The following is a 24,407-nucleotide window of genomic DNA, read 5'->3' on the forward strand; positions in this document are numbered from 1 at the left end:
CCATTAGTCGTTACCTCAGGAACAATGCTGCCATTTCCGCCTCTCAAAAGCCTGGAAAGGAGAGGTCAGTTTGATTACGTTGCTAAGCAACGAGTCAACAAAAACAGACGCCGAGGCTGTAGACAGATGCGGAAATGTCGTCCAGTTACTCAGCAAACCAGGTAACCCAATAATAAAAAATAAAAAAAGGGAATATTAGACATGCTGCTGCTCTGTTTTACTCATGCACACTTTCCATCCTCAGTATGACAGCGCCTTCAAGTCGCAGAGGCTGCAGAACTGGTGTGAGACCAAGCACTTCAAAGAGGTGACGTTATATCAGCACTCCTGTCCTGTTGTATTTGTTTCAAGAGTAGCATTGTCATCTGTAAATTTGATGAATGGGTTCATTTCACTGTGTGTGTGTGTGTGTGTGTGTGTGTGTAGAGACCCACTGCACAGGAGGGTCACACCACCTTCATTGCCGATGATAGAGGACATCTGCTCCCTGGAGTGGTAAAGGTGAGAGCACATCACACCTCTTTTTCTCATTTCATTCAAAATTGCCTTTCTGTCATTGTGAATCTATGTATGACTCCACTCACTTGTGTGTGTGTGTGTGTGTGTGTGTGTGTATGATGCTATAGAGGGGCAGTGCATGGCCAGACTTTAAGGGGACCTGGGATCTACCTGCTCGTATCCCAGCTCACCGCATCAACCCTACAGGCCGCTCCGTGGAGGGTCTCAACAGGCTGAAGTCCTGGGGCTTTGACCCACAGCACACTGGCGAGTCTCAGCCACACAGAGGCAGCAAAAACACAGATAGACTGCAGGATGCTGGCGAGCAGGTTAGGCCCGCAGTCTGTTAACAGGAGGCAACACACACAAACACAAACATATAGTTGTCCTGTGTTTTCTGTGAGAATATACAGACTCATTGAACTCCTCCAACCTGTTTTGGACCTGCCCTATCTTTTCACAAGATGCATTTCAAAAGTTTTCACATGGTGTGACAGTCATAGAAGACACTGTGTAATGTTTAGGCAGACCTAGATTTTCAAGTTTTCCCAGCTTTTAGGTAAAGCTTGACCTCTGAGCTGAACACAGTGATCAACTGCATCTTTACTCAAAGAGTAAAATGATTAGCTTCAGGACAAACACAGCATGTTTCCCATGAATACTACTGATCTACTATCTATGAGCAGAGAGGAAACTAATTGCTGCGGTTACTCACATCAGCAACTAATATTAAAAGTAATACATTTCATTTGTATTGCACATTTCATTAAAATCTTAAAAGGAAATCAAACAATTGTTATTAAAAACTTTAAAGCAGATTAATGAACACCGAGCGGCCGTGGGCAGGGGAGCGGTCGCGATGTTTAGGAGGTCATAACACAAGACAAGACGATGCTTTCCTGAACAAAACGGTTTACAGGCTGGTTTTCAGAAGAAATCCAGTCTGTGGTGCTGTCAGGTGGCCTCTCAGAGGGGGCGTCAGCTTAACTGGAACCCAGTCCACCATAATGTGGACCACTCAGACATCTGATCTGAGGTTGGACCATGAGACGGATCATAAACAGGGGTACACCTCTGTTTGGCATAATGCTCTAAAAACATGCATATTAAAAGTAGATAGCTATAAAAATCGGACAAACTGTGACCATTAGAATCCATATCATATAAAACACAGACCTTTGTTTAATGTAGAGGTTGTATTATGAATGGAAAGTTGTAGGTAAATACCATTTTCCACAAGTTAAAGATTTGTTCATGGACGTTTAAAAACAATATTTCTTGGATGTAATTGATATAATATGATTTTTGGATCTTTCAAAATCACTTTTTGGAGGAAATTCAATTACCAAAACCTTGTTAGGATGAGACATCACAACCCACATAAGAGATTTATTATGTGATGCCATGGAAACGCAAATGTATTTAGTGTTTTCCCCAATGAACTGTTGTGTAGCTTACATGCGCAAACCTGAGGGAAAATATTCCAATTTCAATATCAAATTGTTTATTCAGAGTAAGAAATGCCAAATCCACAACTGTGCATATTCACAGCACAGGGGTTCAGTGCAAACTACAGTAGCTTATAGTGCAATTAAATGTGTCTCCTTTATTCCTGTCGCTTGTTATTTACTTATATAATCAGAATGGTCCCATTTTAAAGGCCTTTTCAGTCAATCTTTTCAGAAAATGCGGAACATCCGCAAACCTTTCACACCAAGTCCGACACAAGTATTCACTGAAAATTAAAGCCTCGCACACAGTCATCGATTCATCCTTGTCATGGAGTCTTCAAACAGCAGCAGTAGCGACTGCTACAGGAGCTCACCGTCACAACTCACTTATACGTCAAACAGAGCGCTATGCTGTGGGATCAAATGAATCGGCCGTTCAATATCCATCTTGATAAGTGAGAATGGAATTATGACATTAACATCCATATCTATCGATCGCGAGAGCAAAAAAAACTAAACTGCACGACGAAATATTTATTCGCACCGATTATTCGCGTTTGGTCTGAAAAGGCCCTAACTCCCATGAATATTCTCTTTTGACAAGATAAAACATTTTTAATAACCAGAGGAAATTGTGTTTGGAGTTTTGCTTAAATTAAAAATGTTGGTGGACCACAGGAATCCTCAGGATGGACGCTGCATATAAGGGAAACTAAAAACTCTGTGTTATATCTTAAGTGTCTGTTAGATCTGGTGCTGTGTTGGAAGATTTGAATCATTAATGAAGCTACAGCTGCTGTGGATTCCTGTGCTCTCTTTAATTAGTTCTCAAACACTGCTCATATCACCACCCATTAGTCAATGGCTACCTTGATTACATTCAAATTAGTATTTTGATGGATATTTCAATATTCTACATAAGTAAAATGAATAGCAAAGTGAAAGAGAAAACTCTACATACATGGAAGGTGTTTTGTACTTCTGGAGAGCTGAAAAAACCACATCCCCCGTGGTCTCTCAATCCTGGTTGCTCCTGCAGCAAGCCGCGATGAAATTGTATTGTAATGATTTATTTATTATTATTTATAATGATAATGGTTTGTTTCAGCTTCAATCCTCGTTGTGCTGAACATCTTTAATGTCAACATTCATTGAAAGACGTACCAACAAGTACCAACTGCCTTCTGACTCTGGCAGGGAGGGGGGACCATGCCACCCCTGGCTACCCCTCCGGCCCCGCCCCTGGAAGGGGAGGCTATAGACTATAACTACATATTTCCTGGCACCTCCACCTAAATTTCCTAATGTTTTTTCCTAATGAGTGGAGGAAAAGCAAAACACAAGTAAGTGCAAGACATATTTTTTTATTTCCAAGTAACCTGAGCTGCTGTAGAGCAGGCTCGTGTCCCTGTGGAGAGCCAGCCGAAACGAGATAAGCTCTCCCTGTGTTGCCTCAGGAAATTAGAAACAATAAAAGCTCTCTCTGATCTCTCTGCATGGAACAGTATGCAACATGTGCATATTTGTTTTTCTAAAGGGCTCCTGCTTCTGACAGAAGTTACTGTATTATGCTGATTATAAAGTCTACCAATTCTACAATCCTGAAAACAAAATTGAAGACTATAGGATTTACCAAGATTAGGTCCTCTCAATCAGTCACACAAATGTATTTGCCATTTTTAAAAGGTAATTTGGTTGAAATAAATGAATGTGATCAAACTTATATACCAAACATTTCAGTGAAGAGCAAACTAAAATAGCACGACATGTCCAGGGATTAAACACCCTAGAGCAAATTAGTTAAGCTTTTTTTTTTTTTAAGTATAGGTAAAAGCAAGACTATGTAACTTCTGAAAGAAGAAATAACACATTCTTCCTCTTACAAATGAAAAATGTAATTCATAAGCAAACATGTCATTCTCTTATTCCCCTTACTTTAATCCCCTGAATATTAAGTAATGTAGCCATGTGTTTCTGAGAACATGGCTTATTATTATTATTCAGAATGACTTCATCAAACCACTTTTCTGTGTCAACCTCCCTCTAGCTGTAAACCATAAACAGCTGTTTATCTTCTACCACTTTCCAAGCCTCCCGTTCAGGGCCCAAACCCACAAACGCTGGCCTGTCACTGGAAAGTGTAGGACTGAGCTGTCCGGCTCCCATGATGTGCTGCTCATGCCAGTTGATTAAAACTGCAAACGAGTTAATTAAAACGTGCGAATGAATAGCATTTCGTGGCCTCAATATACATATTTTTTTCTGTCTGTGATCCTTCTGGGGCTCCGTACACTATACAGTGAATAGGGAGCGATTTCAGACACAGCCTCACAGATTTTGGGGCTACCATCTGGTCTGGTCCAGTAGCTGGTGGCTAATGTTAGCAAACTGTGTCACTGACATTATTGACTCAGTTTGCTAATGTTCTAACCTTTCTATATGTGTGTTAAGCTAACATGTCACATATTAACTTTCAAGGGTTTTATCACAAAAGTTAAACATTGTAGTAAGCACACCTGCTTATTCATCTGCGACGTGGTAAAAAAGTAGTGTGACAGTAGCACGAGCAAAAAAAGAGGAATAAATCAGCAAACTAGTTCAGTTACACAGAAATACCTACCTAAAGTTGAACTTATTAGCCACAAGTACCGAGTGGTTACCAGACCAAATAACTCTGTAGCAGCAAGTCATGAATATGTAACGTAATAGGTAAATACTTCAGATTTGCCATGTTTTCAGGGTCTTTAAAGGGAGACTATTTACTTTTGCTGAATAGCAACTACTGTGGCCACAAGTGACCAACAGGTTACAGGATAATGCTAAAACACACTGTAACAGTAGCACAAGTAGAAAAGAGTCACGAAATCAACACATTTAATGGGTAATGTCCATTATACAGCAATACTCTGTCTAATGTTAGCTAACATTAGCCACCATTAGCTACACCAGACCAAGTAAGGCTGAAGCAGCAAAACTCCTGAGCATACTGAAGAGAGCAAGGGTGTGTTTTATTGCTTATGAATTCAACTTTTCATTTGTAAGAGCAAGAATGTGCCCCTTTCTGTTCAGATCAGCTTAGTGGCCATTGTCTGTTTTCTGTCCTTTCAGACCAAAGTGGACGTACAGCAGGACGGTGCTGCCCCATCCTCTGCAGCTGAAGCCAGACCTGCATCTCAGAACCGCCCCGTCACTGGAGGCGAGACAACTGCCAGCCAAATCCAGGACTCACGGGCAGCTGTGGTTGGAACCGTTGGTCCGCCCGCTGAAGAAAAACAAGCCATTCAGGCTACTGGGAAAGACAGGCCGCTGAGCCAGGGCTCTGCGGCTGAAAAGAAGCCAGCTTTGAGGCCTGCTGCTGGAGAGGGAACCAATAGCAGGCCCGGTACTGGCAAGGGGAGACCAGTGAGCAATGTGGCAGAGAAAGTAGCCAGCCAAGGAGCACCATCATCCTCTAAGCAGAGACACAGAGATGCACGGCAAGACCAGTGAACTTCTTCATTTAATTCTTATACCTACAAAAATAAATGCCCATTAACTGTACCAGTTTGGACTTATTTTAGCATGGCTGATTGTACTGAAGTAGTTTCCAACTCATGAATCATGAAAAGTCAATGTATGGTCATCAGGGGGAAAATATAGAAAGCTTTTTTTTTTAAAACATATCTTTTTGTTATGGACGTTTGCCTCATAATGATTACTGACTGAAAGGGTTGTTTCTCTTTACCCCCAAACCTCTTTTACACTGCCTCCATCCACCCGTCTCCACCCGTCTCCTCTCTCTGTACTATTTTTCCATTTGTCCGTCCAGAATGTCTTCTTGTTCTATGAACCGACCAGAGTAACAATAAGAGCTCCAATAAACACTGCAAAAGAATAAGCTGTTGTTTTCTCCTTTGTGGAAACAGAAGTTGACCGTAGATGTCAGTCAGTAATTTGATTTGGCCCTCTCACATTTTGGGACACATGTAGCAACATTTTGATGGGCCGTTTTCAGAAAATCTGAATCTTTATACCGTCTGGCTGGAATAAAGGAGAACACATTGATGAAAAATGGGAAGTGTGGAAAATGAGATGGTGTACTTCTCCAGGAGCACACAGACTATAAAATTAACTTAAATTGTTTAAATGTGTAGTTTGCCATCATGGCTCCCATTTTATGTAAGTAATAAAATTGTAGTTTACAATCAAATTGGGAGGCATGAACAAAGAACACTGTAAGGCTCTGTGGTCATACTAACGTGTCTAATGCCGGGCTCACACTACAGGAGTTTGAACATCCGAACCGGTTTTGAAGTCGGGATGGATGAGGAGAAACGTCGCAGATGTTCCTCTCTCTAATCTCAAACATGCTCACACTAAAAGATTTAAAAATAATGGCGCATCACGCACACTGCAGGATATTAAGATTATCGTGGCCGAGGGAGCCGTGCACCACGTGATCTCACGGGGAAGCAGATGTAAACAAAATGGGGACTCGCGTGGTGCGACGACGCTAGAATGTCTACCGTTGCTTGGCAACACCGTCAGCTGCTCCGGGCTTGTCTCTCTCACCGGCTCTTGTGTGATGTCCGATATTATCGGGGCGGCCCCCGGTGAGTCTGCGAGCAGTTCGGGAGGCTTAAGACTGGATCTGTAAACCCCTCACGTTACCAGATAATCTGGGCCGAACATCGGTACCGACCACGCTCCCAGACCAGATTGTCGGGAGGGGTGAATCGGGGATAAATCGGCCTAAAACTCCTGTAGTCTGAGCCCGGTTTAACCTGTCTTCCAAACTTCCAAAAAATAAACCACGGCACAATCCCCTGCAACACAGAATGGCCCTGTCCCCATGACGCATGATGACTCAGGGTAATAAAACCACAATTCAGCAATTCAGTTGGTTACTCCCTCCTGTGCCTTTTTTGAAAAACAATGGACAATACAAATAATCAAACAGTCTGTCTGATACACAATGCATAATATATATATATGAATGAAACACATGGTGGTGCTTGGTTATAGCTGATATATTAACTGCAATCACTGCAAATTTCATGATGTTGAAGAGACAACAAGTTACCACAGAGCTTGGGCCAACATTTTCTTCATATTGACAGTAGCTTTACACAGTTTCAAGCACTGGATTGTGGCTTCATCAGTGAAGCTGTTTAACAAGGCACAGAAGTCACATGTTCAGCCTGCATACAGAGTCCAGCAGATCAAACAGAGATAAATTATTAATCTGGCAGGAAGACAAATCCCACTCCTATGCTTGGTGTGGAGGTGTACTCGACGTTGAGATCCTGATTTTCTTAATGATCACCCAATCCTTCTGCCCATCCGTGACTTGTATCCTCAGACAGGAAGAGGCAGCGCTATACTTTTTGTCCATCTCCTGCATCTCAAACCTCCCATTCTCGAACGTCCCCACCGACTGGAACTCTCTACAGCTCTTCCCCTCCTTCTTGGTGGTAAACACTTCACGGCCTATCTCCACCTGAGCTGACTCCAGGAGGTCTTTGCCCCCCGACCCTGTTTCTACAAATATCCCCGTCACTACTGTAGGATCTGTGAACACCACAGTCAGGTGATTTCCCTTTTCCGGGGAGCGTCCCCAGAAGAATCCCTCCCCGGCATCCCAGGCCAGTTTGGGGAAGTGTTTCTTGTAGGGGGACATATCAGAGTAAACCTCAGCTGACGGGTTGGTGTAGAGCCCCTCCTCAAAGTCCTTGTCCTTTAGCTTGTTGTATGTCCCTTGGAACGAGGAGAAAGTCCCCATGTGTTGGAACAGCGAGGGTTTGAAGAGGATTGGCTCTTTCTGAGTCAGCAGCTCTCGGAAGTGAGCCATCAACCAGTCGCAAGGCATTTCCTGGTAGAAGAGGAAGAGGAAGCGGGCCAGGAGAGGAAGATGGGCTGATTTGTAGAGTTTTCCGATGTAGCCGAGGGCCGAGAATTCCAGCATTGCCCAGGTGGGCTTCTTTGCCTCTTGCTCCTCAACACGCCTCTTGATGGTGGTAAGGAAGTTTTTTGCGGAGGAGATGTCGTCCTCCAGCTGGAGGTAGTATCGGCCAAGACCGGCACTGTAGTGGATCAGGAAGGAGTAATCCAGGTTCTGCTTGGAGCGGAACGACACCCTTTCTGGGACATCGTTGTAGTTCCTCTTTAGACCTGCAGGAGAACCAGAGAGACATTGTATCAGTGTTCCAGCGTCAACAAACCACTCATGACATGGACGTGAATGAATTTGCACACTAGTAGGACCACACGTGCACTGCACCTGTGACAGGAGGGTACCAATCCTGAGGAACATGGAGGACCACCAGGTGGCCTTGTTCCAGCTCCGAGGCAAATGCTGTTTTGATCTCCCTCACTGTAGCGACTCTCCAGCTGACATCGAAATCTGCCAGCAGCACTACCACCACCATGGAGGAGCGCTCTTCGGGAGATGACTGGGAGAAGAGGGACTGCAAGGTGGCGATTAGATAGCTGCCCTTCTTCCTCTTCACCGATGACAATCCAACTGACAAATACCCTGAAAGAGGTCAGGACAGAAAAGGGAAATGTGAGGGCTTTTTTATATCATTCAAAACCATCAATCATCTATTTTACCATTATAAAATGCACCAAATAAGATTTCTGAGTCGTTTGTTTGGAGGGATGCATTTAACGTAAGTCATTCAACCTCTACAGGAACAGGAGCTAGATGTCAAAGATTTTAAGTGAGAATAATTGGCACATGGTGAAATGTGCCAAAAGTTGGGCGAGCATTCCTATGGAAGCCCAGTACTATTGTTAAATCATGCTTCGACCTATCACTGGGCATCTGTGCTGTCATAAATCTACTGCGCCTGTATTACCTCTCTGAAAACACCATCACGCGCTCCTTTTTGACAAAAAAGTAAAGATTAAAAAATTATCTTCAGGCAAGTCAGAATTGAGATTTTAAAGATTTTATTTGTCACATGCTCATAAAGTATGTGCAGTGAAATGCAGGGCAGCATACTCTTGAGGCTGAGCTAAAGGCTATTGTACAATAAAGATTAAGAATTACAATAAGATTAAAAATAGGAATTGGAAAAAAGAAATATAAAAAAAGGATAAAAATTCAAAAGGTGAAGAAATATAAATACATGTAATACACCGTATGTATTAAAATGCTCAATTGTACGTATTGACGCGGTGTGTAGGTGAGCGGTGCAACCTGGTGTAAAGAAACCGTACATGTGTCACAGTTGTAAGGAAAACTACACAACACGTGCAAGCACGCAAACGTAAAGGAAGGTGCACACAATTAGATTCTGCGATTTAGTTCAACACTTGTTAGCATGATTCAGCAGCTTGGAAATAACTGTTGCACAAAGTTAAATAACCATCACTTCAATTCAGCTTTCACCTTAATATAACAAAAAGGGGACAAAGTGTGTCACTCACTCTGTTGAGTGGATGGTGCTCCAGCAAGCAGCTGATAGGACACATTGAGAGGCAGGTGATCTCCCCGTTCGACCCAGGACGCCTTACTAACCAGCCTCTCTGCTTGCCAAGTTAACTCATTTGGAATCGGTTCGTGTGACCTTCTCAGGCCCTGCAAAACAAACGTTGCGTTGTCAAGATTTATGACACACTTTGCAAAGCGAGAGCAAGTACAGCTCAAGTGATGCTTTCTTGTAAAAGCCTCACATTCAAGTTTGTTTGAATTGGAAGTTTCCTGTAAGCAATGAAGATATAAGTTGTTGCATCTAATGGGCTGAAATGCGACCCAGTCTGTGTTTGCGGGTTTGCTTGGCTGAGTGTACACTCACAGAGATGAGAACGTCCGAATGGCTGATGAAGTACAATCCCCCGATGAGAAGCAGCACTGCCAGAACAACATTCTTCTTCTTTGAATGACGTCGCATTTCCTATCTCACACAGACACACACACATACATGGGTGTAACTCATTCAGCACAACAGTGAATAATTCAGGAAACAGTTAATGAATGTTTCTGGAGTTGTGTTGAGGAGCCTAAACAAGCAGCTCTCTGTGCTACTTAAGAGGCTAATGTATACATTTAACTGTTCATACTTACAGTATGTGTCAGATACTGTGGACAGTAAGGTCTAGTTAAGGACATGTCACTGTAGCTCCAAAGTCCTCTTCTGTATGTTATCACTTGACCAAATCAATAGAAATCAGTAATCAGACTCTGGCTGATGTCACATCCTGGCTCTCCCAGTGACAGCAAACCAAACAGATGCTTTTAACCTGCTCAATTCATCAAATTACCCCACAACTCAATCGTAACGATGTGATAAAAGTCTTCTTTTAGTCTAATATCATTAGTATTAGACAATCCTGATGTAATTAATTAGCGGACAACGATTTTGAGAAATACTTTTATCTGGCTGAGACTTGTAGTAAATTAATCATGCCCTTCTCATTTGTCTGTTGTCCTGATTCAGTGGTGGGGCCATCAGAGTTCAGAGGGCCGCTGCTCCACTTGTTTCAACATGCCTGGCTCCCAATCTCACATCCTATTGAAATGGTATCATCTGATATCAAGATTATAAAAGTGCATTTACTATCGGGGCGCCATAAAACTACAACAACCTCCCAGCAAACAACTGCAAGAGTTTTTAAAAGAAATGGCTACTTACACGAACTTAGACTGTTGATTCTTGCTTACACTTTATACTGTTTTATTCCTTATTTCTCATTTTGGTACGATTTGTTTGTTGTTGTTTACAGGTTTATTTAATAGCATAACATTACTCATCTAAACACATAACTGGCTAACTGAGAAATGACCCTGATCAAATGAAGTTCACAATCTAAATTAGTATGTTGACTACAGCCATTAGACAGGGCAGGCCTCCCAGGTCCCATGGCTATTGGACACTTTGTCTTTTCTTTCTTCTTGTCTAGCTGCACTGGGCCCATGGCTCTGTTGCCAAAATAATCTTTATCATACAACAGTCCGGTAGGGAGTTTACAGTGACTGAGAAAAGGGTCTGAACACAGAATGACCTCGGATTTATATTTAGCTGAGACATGCTGCTCCCCTCTGCTCTGTTCACACGCACTGCAAGAAAGGATTTCATTCTAGTCCAGGAATCAGATCCAGTTTCAGGTCTGCTCAAACTATCCCCGATGAACAGGACGCACAATACGATGTTCACTGAACCTCCACTGCTGACTAATTACAGACCAGGCCGCCTCATGGCGCGTCCCCTACTGAAAAAACTCCACAATAAAATGTGTCTGACCCCACAGTAACGTTTTAGAGACTGCAATAAAAGTAACGCTAACTTTACGCACGACGCCGCCAGAGGCTGTTGGAGAAGGAGCGGAATAATTACAGGCAACGATCCGACAGCTGGAGCCCGGTGCGACTGTCAACGTGCGTCGTTTCAGCTGCGAACCCGGTTACGTTAAACCGCTTAATTATAGCTGTATTTAAATAAAAAAAAAAGGTAACGTTACGCCCCTCCCCGAAAAAAAGTGCATAAAGTTAGCCAAATGCGTCGTACACAGCTAATACGGAGACCGCACGCAGGAGAGCAGCTGTTGCGGGTCAGATGTCGCCGTTAGTGTCCTACCTCAGCCCGGCGGCTCCGCTCCGCGGGTCGCGCTCCTCTTGTACTTATAAGGCACGGAAAGTCACGGGAGGCACCGGCGGAGAGGACAAACACACTTCCCCGTTAACAGTAACGGCCAGTGTTGCCACATCCTCTTCGCTTTCAGCCAGCTGGTCCTTCCACAACGCTGCGCGCTGCATGGGCGTGAATACGAGCCACCATGTGAACCGAGTGTGTCGTCACTGTTAAACGATATCCAAAAGCCTGCGTATACGGATCACCGGAGTCCTACTGACATCCACTGCCTAATTAAAACAGATACAGACTCATGACAGTGCAGGAGGCATCCAAGCGTTTTATTTTGTTTCAAGTCTGTTCACGTGTTTGCATTTACCATGATAGCCTCCAACGTGCACACAAATCAGTAAAATTGAATCCACACTCAAGGGTGAGGCTGGGCATCTGGGAGCCTCGGACAACAGCTCAGTGGCGCACACACAGAAATAAAAACAAGATTCACGATGCCTTTCAGTTTCAGGGCCCCGGTCCAGCTCTGCATCCTATGAATGAGCGAGGCGGTTACTTCGCTCAGGGCATGTGTTTGTCTGTAAACTTCAGTCCCAGGGGGGAAAACAACCACTGCTTTGGTGGTGCAGTGAAACTGGTCCTCCATAGTGCCCCCATCAGGCCAACCCTTTTCCCAACCTGAACTATTCGTTAATCTTCTTATTATGGCTCGACTGTGGAAAAACAGCAAGCTGAGGAGATGAATGGCCCTCAGCTGAGATTTACTTCTCTACTGAATAATGCGGCCGTGTTTATTGACGTTTCCACTCCTGTAAAGACTCCACTCCAACATCAATTATTTCAGCTGATACAACTTAAAATGTGGAAGATGAAAAGAGACGTGCGAGCAGTTTCTCCCACTCATTTAGATGTGTATGATCTGGATGTTTCCTGTTGTTGGGGCTGACTGATTCAGAGTGAAAGCACTTTGCACAGTGAGGTGCTTTTTCCGGCAAGGGGAAATTTTACAGTTATGTATAGGGAGTGAGTGTGTTCAGTGAGCGTCTTTGTAAGCAAGTACAAAGATGTGTGTGTGTGTAATGCATACTTAATTTCTCCCTGAGGACAGTGTGTGCAGTACAGTGGTAATGATGGAGAGAAACCCCTTCAGAGCTTTGTCATCTCTTGGCTGCTGCTTCAGAGTCACTTTTACTTCCTCCTCTTCTCCGTCTTTTCTCAACGACTCTCTCCCGCTCAGCCCGTCAGCTGTGGCCTCCTCTCCCTCTTTTAACTGCTCCTCTTCCCCGCCCTCCTCCTCCTCCTCCTCCTCCTCCACCACCACCACCTCACCGTCACCCATGGCTTCCTTTGCTACTACTCTCTGATTTGCCTCTCCAGTGTACAGGAGCTCCCCCAGTATGAGCGTGCTGTGGGCTGTGTTGCCAGAGTGTGCGTGCTGGGTGTGTGTGTACAGGTAGACCCTCCAAGGGAGTGTGTGCGGCGGCGTGAAGGCCAGCGTCTGGATATTGACCAGCTGCATCGCAGCCTGAAGACTTTGTGGCGAACAGCGAGGTATCGCAGGACATTGGACGTGTTCTTCCAAGCACGCATAATCCTCCTCCTCTTCCGTTTTCTCAGCACCTAGCCGCAACAAAACAAGGAGCAAAGTCCGAGAAACTGATGTCAGACAGACGAAATGAAGTAGAAGTATTAAGTGGCATGAACAGAAAATACTCAAATAACATACAGGTACCTCAAAGTTGTTCTTAAGTACAGTACTTGAGTAAATGTACTTAAATACATTCCTCCATTTCAGACTGGATTTACAGTATTTACGGCAGACCTGTTTGCTCCCGTCAACCGCAATTCCTGTCCCATCGAGAGGAAGCGTTTGGCATGGAAGAATCTCCTTTCATTTAATTACCTTGCTCGGCCTTTCTCTGCAGCCACAGGCGCTCAAACTCCTCTGGGCTGAGAGCCGGGGAGAGGGACAAGCTGAGGGGGACTGCGCCGCCGGAAGCCCAGACATCAGAGGAGGAGTCTGTACACCGATTGGCACTGTCTGAGTCTGGAGAGGACGTGGGAGGACAGAGAGAGAAAGAAGGGGAGGGAGGAAAGTGAAGGAGGAGAAAGAAGAGAGAGGGTAAGGATGCAGCAACAGGGACCCGAATGGTAGACAGAGGGAGGGAGGATAAGGTTGAAGTGGAAGGGAGATAGGGAGTTAGGATGAGTGCCAGAAGCAGAGATTTGTGATTAAAAATGGCACTGCATTCCCAGAAATGGACTCTAACCTTGGGGGGGGTACTTTCTCAGAATATCTCAAAATAACACAATTTAGTATGTAAGCTGGATCCATGGGGACCCATTTAAAGTGGCAGGAAGATATTTGTGACCCTGAGCATCACAGGAGAGCGCTCCCAGGCCGGACAGAGTCAGCTAATAGGACCGCTAACTAGTTAAGCAGCAGTTAGCGGTTACTTTAGCAACAAGTAGAGCGATCTGTCCATCAGGAAACTCTGTAAATCACTGAGAGTTGAGGCAGAGCAGCCGGAGGACATCAGAGGGAAAACCAGAAAATGTTTTCTCTATAAATTACGATCTCTGTGATGTTGCAAATGGAGCTGCTTGTTTAGCCACTCTACCAAAAGCTCTGATTGACGGAGTGCTTCTGAGATGGTTGTTCTTCCGGCAGGTTCCCCCATTTCTGCAGAGGACTTTTGAAGCTCTGTTACAGTGGCCACTGAGTTCTTGGTAGGTTACTGAGCTTGGCCAGACAGCCAGCTCTAGGAAGAGTCCAGCGATGGAGCTCACTGTGCTCCTGACTGAACACATTTTAATAATGGTTTTTATACCCTTTCCCAAATCTATACCATGACACAATGTGATCACAGAGGTTCTTTGGTTTCTGGTCTGACATGCACCGTGAATTTTGGTAACTGACGTACACAGGTCTGGGTTAGGGTCCAATCAACTGAATTTGCCACTGCAGAACCAATCAAGTTCTAGAGATATCTCGAGGACCATCAAAGCAAACCGGATGCACCTGAGTTCAATATGAAGTGCCAAAGCAAAGGCTCTGAATACTTATTGTATGTAAATGAGAGATTTCAGTTTTTGATTTTCAATACATTTTCAAAAAATTCTAAAAACATGTTTTTGCTTTGTCATTATGGGTCATTGTGTGTAGAACAATGCCAGAAAAGTCAAATTAAACCATTTTACATTACATTTATAACACAATAAACTGAGCAAAAGGTGAACTTTCTGAAGGCATTGTACTGTATGTCTGGCAAAGGGGCAGTTTCTACTGCATATCATCATTCAAAATACTCAACAGCTACAATTATGGTAACACCACTATACTTTTTGGCTCGAGCACAAGGCTTTATTAGTTCTGTAGCTGCAACTCCTTTAATGCCGGTCAGATACGCATCATTACTGACATTCCATTAGGTGGGGACGTTTTATTCCAGCAGAGAAAGTGCAGGCCAAAAAGTTAAGAAAACCAGAAACACCAGCAGCTTGCTAAGGAGCCAGTGAATCAGTGGAATTCAATGTTAAACAACCTTAATAGTTTCCTGCGGATATATTAGCCTTGTTCTGTTCTGCGAGGCGAGTAAAACCAGACTGCATGGCACCATAATCAACACTGAGAAATGTGAGAAGCTGAGATTCAAACAACTGTTCAAACACCAAGACCAGAAGCAGACTGTGTGTTTCAGACTTGGGCGTTCAGTAAGTCTAAAAATCATGCAACTACACTACACTACACACTATATAAGCAACATTATAGGTCGCTTGTGACATTTATACACTTAGTGGCCACTTGATTAGCTACACCTGTACAATCTTTTCAGTATAACAGCTCTGCCATAAATTCTACATTTATAAAGTTTATAATGTTCCGTTTATGTTGACATCGTCAGAAATGTGTAAATTAAATTGTTTGTTAATTTCTGAGAATATTTTGTCCTTCCCATTTACATACATAAGGAGGGCAGAATATTAGAAATACCTCTTAACATAATGCAGTAAAACACAACCACTAACTATGAGCTCAATGTTAAAACACACAATTGAATTAACACCAACATTAGCATCATAAACGTAAACTTTAGGGCAGAACAGTTGTATTGGATTGCATCAGACTGTGCAGGTGTACCTAATAAAGTGGCCACCGAGTGTATGTGATATATTGTTCATAACCAAGCATTATGTTCAGAAAACCAACCATCACATACCCAAAGGACGCCCAAAACACAGAAAGGAGAGGCTAAAACCATTCATTTTACTATATATTCAGTTCAACTCAGAACCCACCTCACTGCTGGAACGAGCAGGCCTAACTCGCTCATTTAACCAAACAACCAGCAATGCAATATGAACAAATTATATATATATATATATATATATATATATATATATATATATATATATATATATATGGCTGTAGCTGTGATGAGTCTACGGCTACAGCTATGTTCATTGCTGTTGCTGTGATTATGGCTGTGGTTGAAGCTATTGCTGTGGCTGTTATGATTAGCAAATCTGACACAGGGCTTTAATGTGTAACACTAAGTACATGCAGGTGTGAAGTGACATGGTTGTGTTGGCTGAGGGTTGTGGAGAAGCTATTCCACAGACATAGCCATGGCAATAGCTACATCCACAGCGATAGTCATGGCCACAGCAAAGGTCGGCCCACGCCAGCGGCTATGTCTACAGCTGGAGCTCGGCTTTCCTCGGATCAAAGGATCCCGTGGCTCTCGGACAGACCGGTGAAGGCACAGCTCTGGGTCCTGAAGGCAAGCTTCTCGTGGTCTTTGAATTTGTCCCTTATTAATGAAAGAATATTGTCAAGAATGTCGCTGTGCAGTCTTTGGTAGTTTGAGTTTGAGTGTCCCCTTCGCCCTGCTTATGTTTGGTTTCCCCCACTGTTGCATCATAGATGGAAACCCCCCCCCCTCTCGATATTTTGACAAAACTCACAAAAAGAGAGAAAAGCAGCGTCACTTTGTCCAATTCTACTAGGAACGGAAAGTAAGAAGAAGAAAAGAAAAACATGGAACCAAGTCTGGAAGATGGCGACTATATGGTCTCTCTGTTCTGCAGCCAAGTTCAGTTTTCTATCACAGCACAGAGCTCAGTCAAGACTAGAGTTACAACATGTAGAATACTAGTCAAATAATATTAAAACAAGCTCACTAAAGTTTATAACAGATCTTTTGACAGCAGCCATGTAGGAAATCGGGCTGCTGAACTGCTCAAACTGCAAAATTTCTGACTTGCCAGAAATCCAACAAACCATCGGAGAGCTACATCGTTGATCGCTCAGGCAATTAATCAGGCATCACGACCTCCCTCAAACTGCGCGACAACCAATCTAAAATTCTAAAATTAGTCAGAGACGACCAATTTGGGCCCCAAAACAGGGGCCCCCAGAGGATGAATCCTAATGACTTTGGTGATCCCTTGACTTTTCCTCTAGCGCCACCAGCAGGTTGACATTTTTGGCTTTTGGTGCAAATATCTCGACAACTATTGGCTGGGACTGCCATGAAATTTGCTAACTAACATGCTAACTATGATGGTGAACATGATACCTGCTAAACATCAGCGTGTTGGCATTGTCATGATGACAATGTTAGCATAACAACATTAGCATTTAGCTTACAGTACAGCTTTACAGAGCCGCTAGCACGACTGTAGACTATAGACTTAAATTGAGTGTTGCCCTGAGATCCAGTGGTAAGTTCATGTCTTGCAACTGCCTTACTAAGACAAGTCAGGTTTCTTAAACCCCTCCGAGCTCCACGTCCCCTTCTCTGTAGAGAAAACTGTCCCAGCAATACAATTTTGCCTTTTCCTCAGATGTAATGAGTCATGGATCGCACTCATAGTTGCCCGTCTAAATATATCTCACATATCGCTGCCCCACTTCAGTGAGATGATCTTAAAGGAAACTGCGTGGCTAATACATCCGATACAACATCCACTGATTGTCGGCCATATTCACTACTAGCTAGTTAGCGAGGAAAAGACAGCAAGCTAACTACAACTGCGTCACCTGTGATAACACTGTAACTCCACCGAGATGCTAGAAAGACTGGACGTTGTAGTCCGGAGAAAGTCTCATGATAATATGATAAATGAAGTTTAACGAGAACGTTGCAAAAACATTAGAAATATTTTCTCTTCATTCTAAGAAAAACTGTATAACACCTTCACTAAAGGCCACTGTATACTTACCTGCATGAACCGTGTCAACTTTGCTACAGTTCAGTGTGTCTGAGAGGTCAGTGTTAGGCTTGGGGTCAAAGGTCACATGTTCAGGGCTTCCTCTGCTGGCAGACTCTGTCTCTACGGTGCCCTGCCTCAGAGGCTCCAGAGTGTTAAAGCTGCATGCCCAGTGGCTGATGGGCTCCGCGGGGCGGCCAATCAGAACACCCAGGGACGGGTCTGACCGCCGACCCTGGAGGACCTTTCGTGTCTCTTCTATCCCACAATGCAACAGGCGGTAGTAGAGAAGCGACTGGTCACGCACACACATGTCTGTCTCCTCCTCTGGAAAACACAAGAGTGTTAACAATGTCATCTCTTTCTCTCTCTTTAACACACACACACACGCACACGCACACACCTATGCAGTAGTGCAGCAGTCTTCCAAGCATGTCTTGTGTCTCAGCGGGCCGGCACAAAAACAGCCTCATGGCGGTCGTCAGCAGCTCCATCTTGACTCCCAGAGAGGCCTCGCTCCTCACTCCATCAATGAACACCTCCAGCGTGTAGGGGGCACTGGAGACTTGCTCCCCATACACGCCTAGCAGCCACAGCAAGGCCTGCCTGCCCTAATGGAGGATGAAGAGAATAAGAAGAGGATTAAGACTAAATTTAAAGGACCTCGACACCCACTGAGATCTTTTGAGTTACTCTGGCTGATCAGATTTCTGCTCAGTTTTAAAGGTACCCTGTGGACCACTAGTAGTGGTGTGGTGACGCAGGTGACGTGATGCACATGCTGATGTTTTCACGCTGTTATTTTGATCAGCATTGAAAGAAGACTGCTAGCAAGAAAACACGGATGTAAACAGGTTCCAAAAAATCGTCTTTTCAAATGTTTTCTGACAACATGTGTATTAGGCCTCATGGATACACACAATGCGTTTTGGTGAGAAACGCTGAATGTAAACATAACTTTGTGAGTTTACAAAAAACTCCACAGGACGGTCAGGCAGAGCTATGCTGGGAGATACATCAGGTCACCAAACTTCATGTGCTAATGAGGGCAGAAACACGGTGACCAGTGTGAGTGTGAGGCACCAGCTACCAATCATTTTCACAAGCAACAAATGCCTCGTGACGAGTAACCAGGACGTGTTGTCCGACCATATCTAAAGGAGAAGCTGTTCGTTGTTCCACACACACTTTCAGAGAGTCTTTCCCCGAAGGCACGGCACTCGATTGTGCATACAAAAAGTGACTGAAGTAGTTGTATGAAGAATGTAAAAAGTGATGAAGAATGTACAAAGAGAGCTTGAGGGAGAAGTTCAAACTTTTTTTCATTGTGAAATGATGTTCATAATTAATTTCAAAGCCTGCAACTAATTGCAACAAGAAATTCAAGTTTGTGAATGTGTAGATAATATTTGTAGTAAAATCCACAGTGAAGTTAAAGAAAGACTTTTGTGAACATCCGCGGGCAGCTCCAAAGCAGAGTCACTTAACTTTTACAGCCAAAAGCAGGGCCAAAATTCATACTTGTAACTGTGTGCATTTGTAACTTCAGTGTCAAACACAGTGTGGGAAATTTGAGTGCTGTTTTTTTTTTTTTTTTTGCTATGAATGTTCACAAACGTCTTTGTGTAACTTCACCGTTGATATAATCGGTGCACAAATTTTATTTAGACTTTCTCAGATTTTTTTTCTATAACTAAATCTTTTCCACAAATTCACAAACTTGATTTTCTTGTGCAGTTATAAATTAAATTCTGAATAAAATCTTATTGACGCTTATTAGAGCCCACAGCGGGGGGCTTCAGATGCTGCTCCACGAGCCGACGAACACTTTGTTTGAAGCATACTGACACCTTAAGTTGTACACTAACAGGTCAGGGAGTTGTTAGTCCACACAGTCCTGAGAAGACCTGTATAATCAGGTCAAATAAGTGGGTGTACCATGAGTGTGTACGGCCTTTAAGGCATACTTACACCAGCGTGATGACGTAATATCTTACTTAATGGAGTATTTTTCTATTCAGATATTGCTACTTTTACTTAAGTAAAGGATGTGAATGCTTCTTCCACCACTGCAGACTGAGGCAGACAAACAATAGCGAAAGAGAAGCAACAAAGCGGTAGAGGCTGTTCATTTGCGCGCACACACACACACACACACACACACACATAACTACATTATAACCGGATTAAGGCCATGCCTGGATGTAAACATCTTAATTGAGTTTTCTTTGTGCAATTAATGTCAAAATCAGAGTAAGCATATTTCATCCGCCGCAGCCGGTTGGATTGACAGACATACATTACTTGTACCGTCAAACCTCTGTCTGGTTTCTCAGAGTTTTGCTTATGAAAATGTGTCATCAAGCTGCAATCAAACACATGCAAAGTGGTGTTTCCATATGCAAACAGAGACATGTCTAGTGGTGGTGGTTTTTAGTTCACAGGAAATCAGCTTAACACAACACTACTTTATCAACATAAAAGATGAAGTCTCTCTATATTTATTTTTTCTTCTTTCTACTTCCTTTTTAGCTCCATGTAGGCTGCCAAACATGCTTGTAGACATGAAATTTATTAACCACATGAATCAGACACTGGTTTACTGAGGACCATATACACTATGTCAATACTACAATGCATATAGTCTTTGGTGAGTTACCAAACAGGAATACCGGGCCCAGGGTCCAAAGGAACAGTGGTGCAAAGTAAGTACATTTACTCAGGTACTGTACTTAAGAACATCAGGTACTTTGTGAGGTACTTCTACTCCACTACATTTCAGAGGCAAATATTGTACTTTTTAGTCCACTGCATTTATTTGATACCTTTACTTTAAGTTACTTTGTAATCAAAATCAGCCCCACCTTTACCAGCTGCACCATTAAAGTGATGAACACATTAATGCATCACTAATTATAATCCAATAATATATTATACATTCATCTGAAATAATGAGTACTTTTACTTTTGGTACTTTAAGTAAATTTTGATGATACTATTTGTAATTTGATAATGATAATACTTGTAATATTTTACCTCAATTTAAGCTAGAGTATTTCTACATTGTGGTATTGCTACTTTTACTTAAGTAAAAGATCTGAGTACTTTTTTTTTGCAAGAGACTTTTATGCACCTGTTTTATGGGCCTATTCTCTCACAATCCGTCACAATCATTTATATACAGTAATCAGGTTATATTGTGCAACATACTGCGTAAGAAATGCTGACAGGAACATGTCAACATCCTTTAAAACAAAGAGAATGAGCAAAAAAAAAAGAGAGAGAGGAGAGAAATTAAAGAAAAGGGTGAAACTCAGTAGTAACATGCATTTCCTTGCAAACTTGCAATTATCACATTGCTAAAGCCCAATCTAAAACGTATATCTGATACAGAGCAGGAGCTGTGGCGTTAGCAGGAAGTCAGTTTATTTCGCAAGGTCGTTTCAGCAGGGTTGGTGCCTGATGACGCAGGCGTTTTAACCCACAGCTGTCCTGTTAAAACACAGCCCGCTCGAACCTCTGGAGGAAAGCTACTCGGTACATTTACCCAAGTACTGTACTGGAGTATTTCCATTTTATGCTACTTTATACTTCACTACGTTTCATTTCAGTGGCAATTATTGTACTTTTTACTACATTTATTTGACAGCTATAGTTACTAGTTACTTTCCTGATTAAGATTTTACACATAACTTAATAAAATATGATGCACTGTTATAGATTAAACTACCCAACAGTTCAATTTAGTTCAGTCTTCAATCAAAGTTAGGAAAAAACATGCTTAAGTATTATTTATTAGGTTGTGTCAGAATTCACTCCTTATTTACTATTTAGTGCACTATATTTACGGTCAGCCATTTATTTCGAGTGTCCAAATTCTGAAGGTGAAATTCATGCACTATATCGTGCCCTCGAAAATACCTACAATGGAATATAAAAAGCAATGTTCATGGCATGTACACCACTTTCTACTAACAATCCCACAATGTGTTGCACAGCATTTTATAGATGCAAAACGTATAATGGAGCGACAGCACACCTGTCAGTGATGACGCAAAAGACGATGATTAATGAGTGTCTGAAATTTAAATTTACGGCTCACTAAAACTACCGAGGACCACATTCACTGCAGCTTTTGCACCTGTTTTCCGTGTTGGCTCAGTCACAGTTTGCATGTTATTTGTGTGTGTTCGAAATGATGTTTGTTTGCATCTGTATCTTGTTGTTGAATGTTTAATTTGTGCATTGACATGGTTAGTAGACCTGAGAGGAACTCACTGTCCTTCACACTTGGCATACTTTGCGTTAGGAGACTCTGGGTGTCTGGAAGTACTGATAAGGATGTCGACCTTGTTGATGTTCCAGAGTAACACACACGCCTGTCTGGCGCCATGATGATATGAGACATACTGTTTAAAGCTGAGCGAATGTAATGTTACTTTAAGTTTTTGGTATATCTGTGTCCATGCTTACATGCTGTATCAAGATTAAACATTACAGACGCTGATCAGGGCCTGTAACCTTTAATATGTATAATAAAATAACAGAACCATCCTACATAATGAGAACTTTAACTTTTGATTTAGAATATTTTGCTGATAATACTTATGTACCAAGTAACATTTCGATGGAAGGAGGTTTACTAGTTTATTGTAAATGGAGTATTTTTACATTGTGGTACTACTACTTTCACTTAAGGCTGTGTATGTTGGTGTGGCAGCAGTGTCAGCAAGGGTCAGACCTGGCTATCCTGCAGAGTCTCCTCGCAGCCCTCGAGAGCCAAACATACAGTGTCGCTACACTGAGGACACACCCAGACCAGGTCACGCATAGTCTGCACCACCGCTGAGGAGTGGGGGTGAGGAAGAGAGAGAGAGTTGTTGTGGAGAAAGACTACATGGAAAAACAGATTCTGGCAACTGTGACATAATAAAAATGGCTCTTTTGTCTGAAGGTCACTTAAACAAATGCAGCTGCATACTGACAGACTACAGTATGAACACTACGTGTGTGTGTGTGGGGGGGTTTACCAGAAGTGATGTGCTCCTGTTTGAGCCCGAGCAGTCCAGTAAGGATCTCCAGACATCTGTCGCTGTAGCTCCGTCCAATACGACCTGTACACATTCAGCACAGGAAAACACAGGATGTGACTGAGTGTACGCCCACACCACTGGGTGATGAGATTGAATTTCTTCAGCACTCTAAACGTGACATATATAATATACATAAAAGACTTGTAGTTAGTATAAAAGAGAATGTGTAATAATAGTCTGTGTGTGTGTGTGTGTTTACCTATAGCTGAGATTGCAGCCTGGGCAGTGTCAGTGTTGACATCAGTGCAGTATCCTTTCAGCTCATCCAGTAACATGGCTACGTTCTCATCATTCACCAGCTCCACTAGCACCTGCAAACACAACAGTACTAGTTTTACTATTATTAACGTATTGGACTGCTACTGCTAATACTGGGTAGTAACTGTGGATATCGTTGCATGTTAAAGGGTCACTCCAGTGATTTAGTATTGTACTTCCATAAAGTTGGGGGACTCACAAGCGATAAAATGCAGAGATATCCTGACTTTTAGTCTGTAGATTATGGAGTCTTTAGTCTCCATAATCACTCGCCTTTCACACACGTTTCAAGTTCTTTAACCAGCATTGTGGTAGTCAATGAATCAGCTAATGTCCTCATTTTGTTAGCATATTAACTGAGATGCCTGCGGTAGAAGGAAGGGGTGAGCCAGAGTTTACTTGAGCAAGCATGTAGGAAATATGTGTAGAAGAGGGCGACGGTACAGTCTTTGACCTCATGTTAGACTCAGCAATGTTGCCTTGTTTTTTTTGTTTGTTAAAAGTGTGGATGGATGCAAAAGTATCTGCAACTGTGACACTGTGATTCCACATGTGAGTCAAGAAGCATAGCCCCGTAAAGGTGGCAGAGTGTAAATGACGTTAAAGAGAACAGGCCACCACACAGTCAAAGACTCAGTATCCTCCGCTAGCTGACACCAGCTGCCAGCTGACTCACCGATCCATGTGCAGCAATCCGTGAGTAAATCAAAAGTCCATCGAGTCTGTGAGTAAATTAATTCATTAAATGAATGAGATGAACTGTGGGATATAGATGTGTTTGGGTGCTTGTCAGACAAAATGGAAAGGGAAATGGAGCAGAGAGAAACGGCTTGTCAACACGCAAGATAAAGATTTGAATCAAAGTGCTGATGTAAACAAAAAAAAGGGAACGCCGATTATCTGTTAGCCGTGATGCTAATGGAATTAAAGTGGAGCGATGGCTGAAGAGCTGAGATGGAAAATAAGATAAAAACAAGTCAGAGAAACTGGAGCCTGTGTGCGTCTGCTTTCTACGCTGCCAAACCGGAAGACCCCTTGTTTTTAAGTCTCGAGCCCAAGCCGAGATAACCCTGATGACATCATCTATATCATCATGACATCGTGTATATTCTTTCTGTGCTGAAACACCAGCAATGACGGAATTTGAATGGAAAAAATCAATCTAGCTTCTCTCTGTTTAAAGCTTTTTTTTTGTAGCTTTTAAAATGGAAGTATGCGGTTCAACACAGTCTGGTAAAGAGGGAAGTTCAGATTCAGTTGGACAATATAACTTTATTTACAAAAATAGCAGATTGCAGCATAGCTGCAGTGAGAGTAGAAAACGC

The 24,407-nt window shown here is 42.8% G+C and overlaps 3 protein-coding genes across 8 annotated transcripts in view; 1 reads left to right on the plus strand and 2 right to left on the minus strand.

Moving 5' to 3' along the window:
- Positions 1-5,826, plus strand: cfap126 (cilia and flagella associated protein 126). Its single transcript, XM_044211142.1, has 5 exons — positions 1-161; positions 245-307; positions 427-501; positions 627-827; positions 5,058-5,826. Exons 1-5 carry the CDS (start codon positions 135-137, stop codon positions 5,436-5,438), a joined length of 747 nt encoding a protein of 248 aa, XP_044067077.1. The 5' UTR covers positions 1-134; the 3' UTR covers positions 5,439-5,826.
- Positions 3,298-12,009, minus strand: LOC122883048 (alpha-1,3-mannosyl-glycoprotein 4-beta-N-acetylglucosaminyltransferase C-like). Of its 6 annotated transcripts, none has more exons than XM_044211131.1 (6): positions 11,510-11,793; positions 10,000-10,082; positions 9,731-9,829; positions 9,363-9,513; positions 8,209-8,463; positions 3,298-8,099 (listed from the first exon to the last, which is right to left on the minus strand). In XM_044211131.1, exons 2-6 carry the CDS (start codon positions 10,042-10,044, stop codon positions 7,198-7,200), a joined length of 1,452 nt encoding a protein of 483 aa, XP_044067066.1. In that variant the 5' UTR covers positions 10,045-10,082; positions 11,510-11,793; the 3' UTR covers positions 3,298-7,197. The 6 variants fall into 6 exon arrangements, with proteins under 6 accessions (XP_044067066.1, XP_044067067.1, XP_044067068.1 ...); XM_044211132.1 differs by lacking the exon at positions 11,510-11,793 and adding an exon at positions 11,270-11,483; XM_044211133.1 differs by lacking the exons at positions 10,000-10,082; positions 11,510-11,793 and adding an exon at positions 11,883-12,009.
- Positions 11,818-24,407, minus strand: part of ap4b1 (adaptor related protein complex 4 subunit beta 1) — a 22,896-nt gene continuing 10,306 nt past the window's right edge. The window contains exons 8-14 of the mRNA XM_044211116.1: positions 23,024-23,135; positions 22,762-22,845; positions 22,473-22,576; positions 18,135-18,342; positions 17,744-18,058; positions 13,419-13,562; positions 11,818-13,135 (exon numbers count right to left, since the gene is read on the minus strand). Coding sequence (XP_044067051.1) covers positions 12,603-13,135; positions 13,419-13,562; positions 17,744-18,058; positions 18,135-18,342; positions 22,473-22,576; positions 22,762-22,845; positions 23,024-23,135 — 1,500 coding nt within the window. The 3' untranslated portion in view covers positions 11,818-12,602. The remainder of the gene's footprint in view (positions 13,136-13,418; positions 13,563-17,743; positions 18,059-18,134; positions 18,343-22,472; positions 22,577-22,761; positions 22,846-23,023; positions 23,136-24,407) is intronic.

Source organism: Siniperca chuatsi, linkage group LG10 (genome assembly GCF_020085105.1).
Source record: "Siniperca chuatsi isolate FFG_IHB_CAS linkage group LG10, ASM2008510v1, whole genome shotgun sequence".
NCBI classification, from domain to species: Eukaryota; Metazoa; Chordata; class Actinopteri; order Centrarchiformes; family Sinipercidae; genus Siniperca; species Siniperca chuatsi.

What these genes read in the sequence shown, in the direction of transcription:
- LOC122883048 (XM_044211131.1), bottom strand. Translation starts at nt 10,044, where the DNA reads ATGTCCTTAACTAGACCTTACTGTCCACAGTATCTGACACATACT. An exon ending in AGCACCATCCACTCAACAGA is followed by an intron (nt 8,464 to 9,362) that starts GTGAGTGACACA and finishes GACCTCTTTCAG; the next exon opens with GGTATTTGTCAGTTGGATTG. An exon ending in TTGGTACCCTCCTGTCACAG is followed by an intron (nt 8,100 to 8,208) that starts GTGCAGTGCACG and finishes GTTCTCCTGCAG; the next exon opens with GTCTAAAGAGGAACTACAAC.
- cfap126 (XM_044211142.1), top strand. Translation starts at nt 135, where the DNA reads ATGTCGTCCAGTTACTCAGCAAACCAG. An exon ending in TGCTCCCTGGAGTGGTAAAG is followed by an intron (nt 502 to 626) that starts GTGAGAGCACAT and finishes ATGATGCTATAG; the next exon opens with AGGGGCAGTGCATGGCCAGA. An exon ending in TGCAGGATGCTGGCGAGCAG is followed by an intron (nt 828 to 5,057) that starts GTTAGGCCCGCA and finishes CTGTCCTTTCAG; the next exon opens with ACCAAAGTGGACGTACAGCA.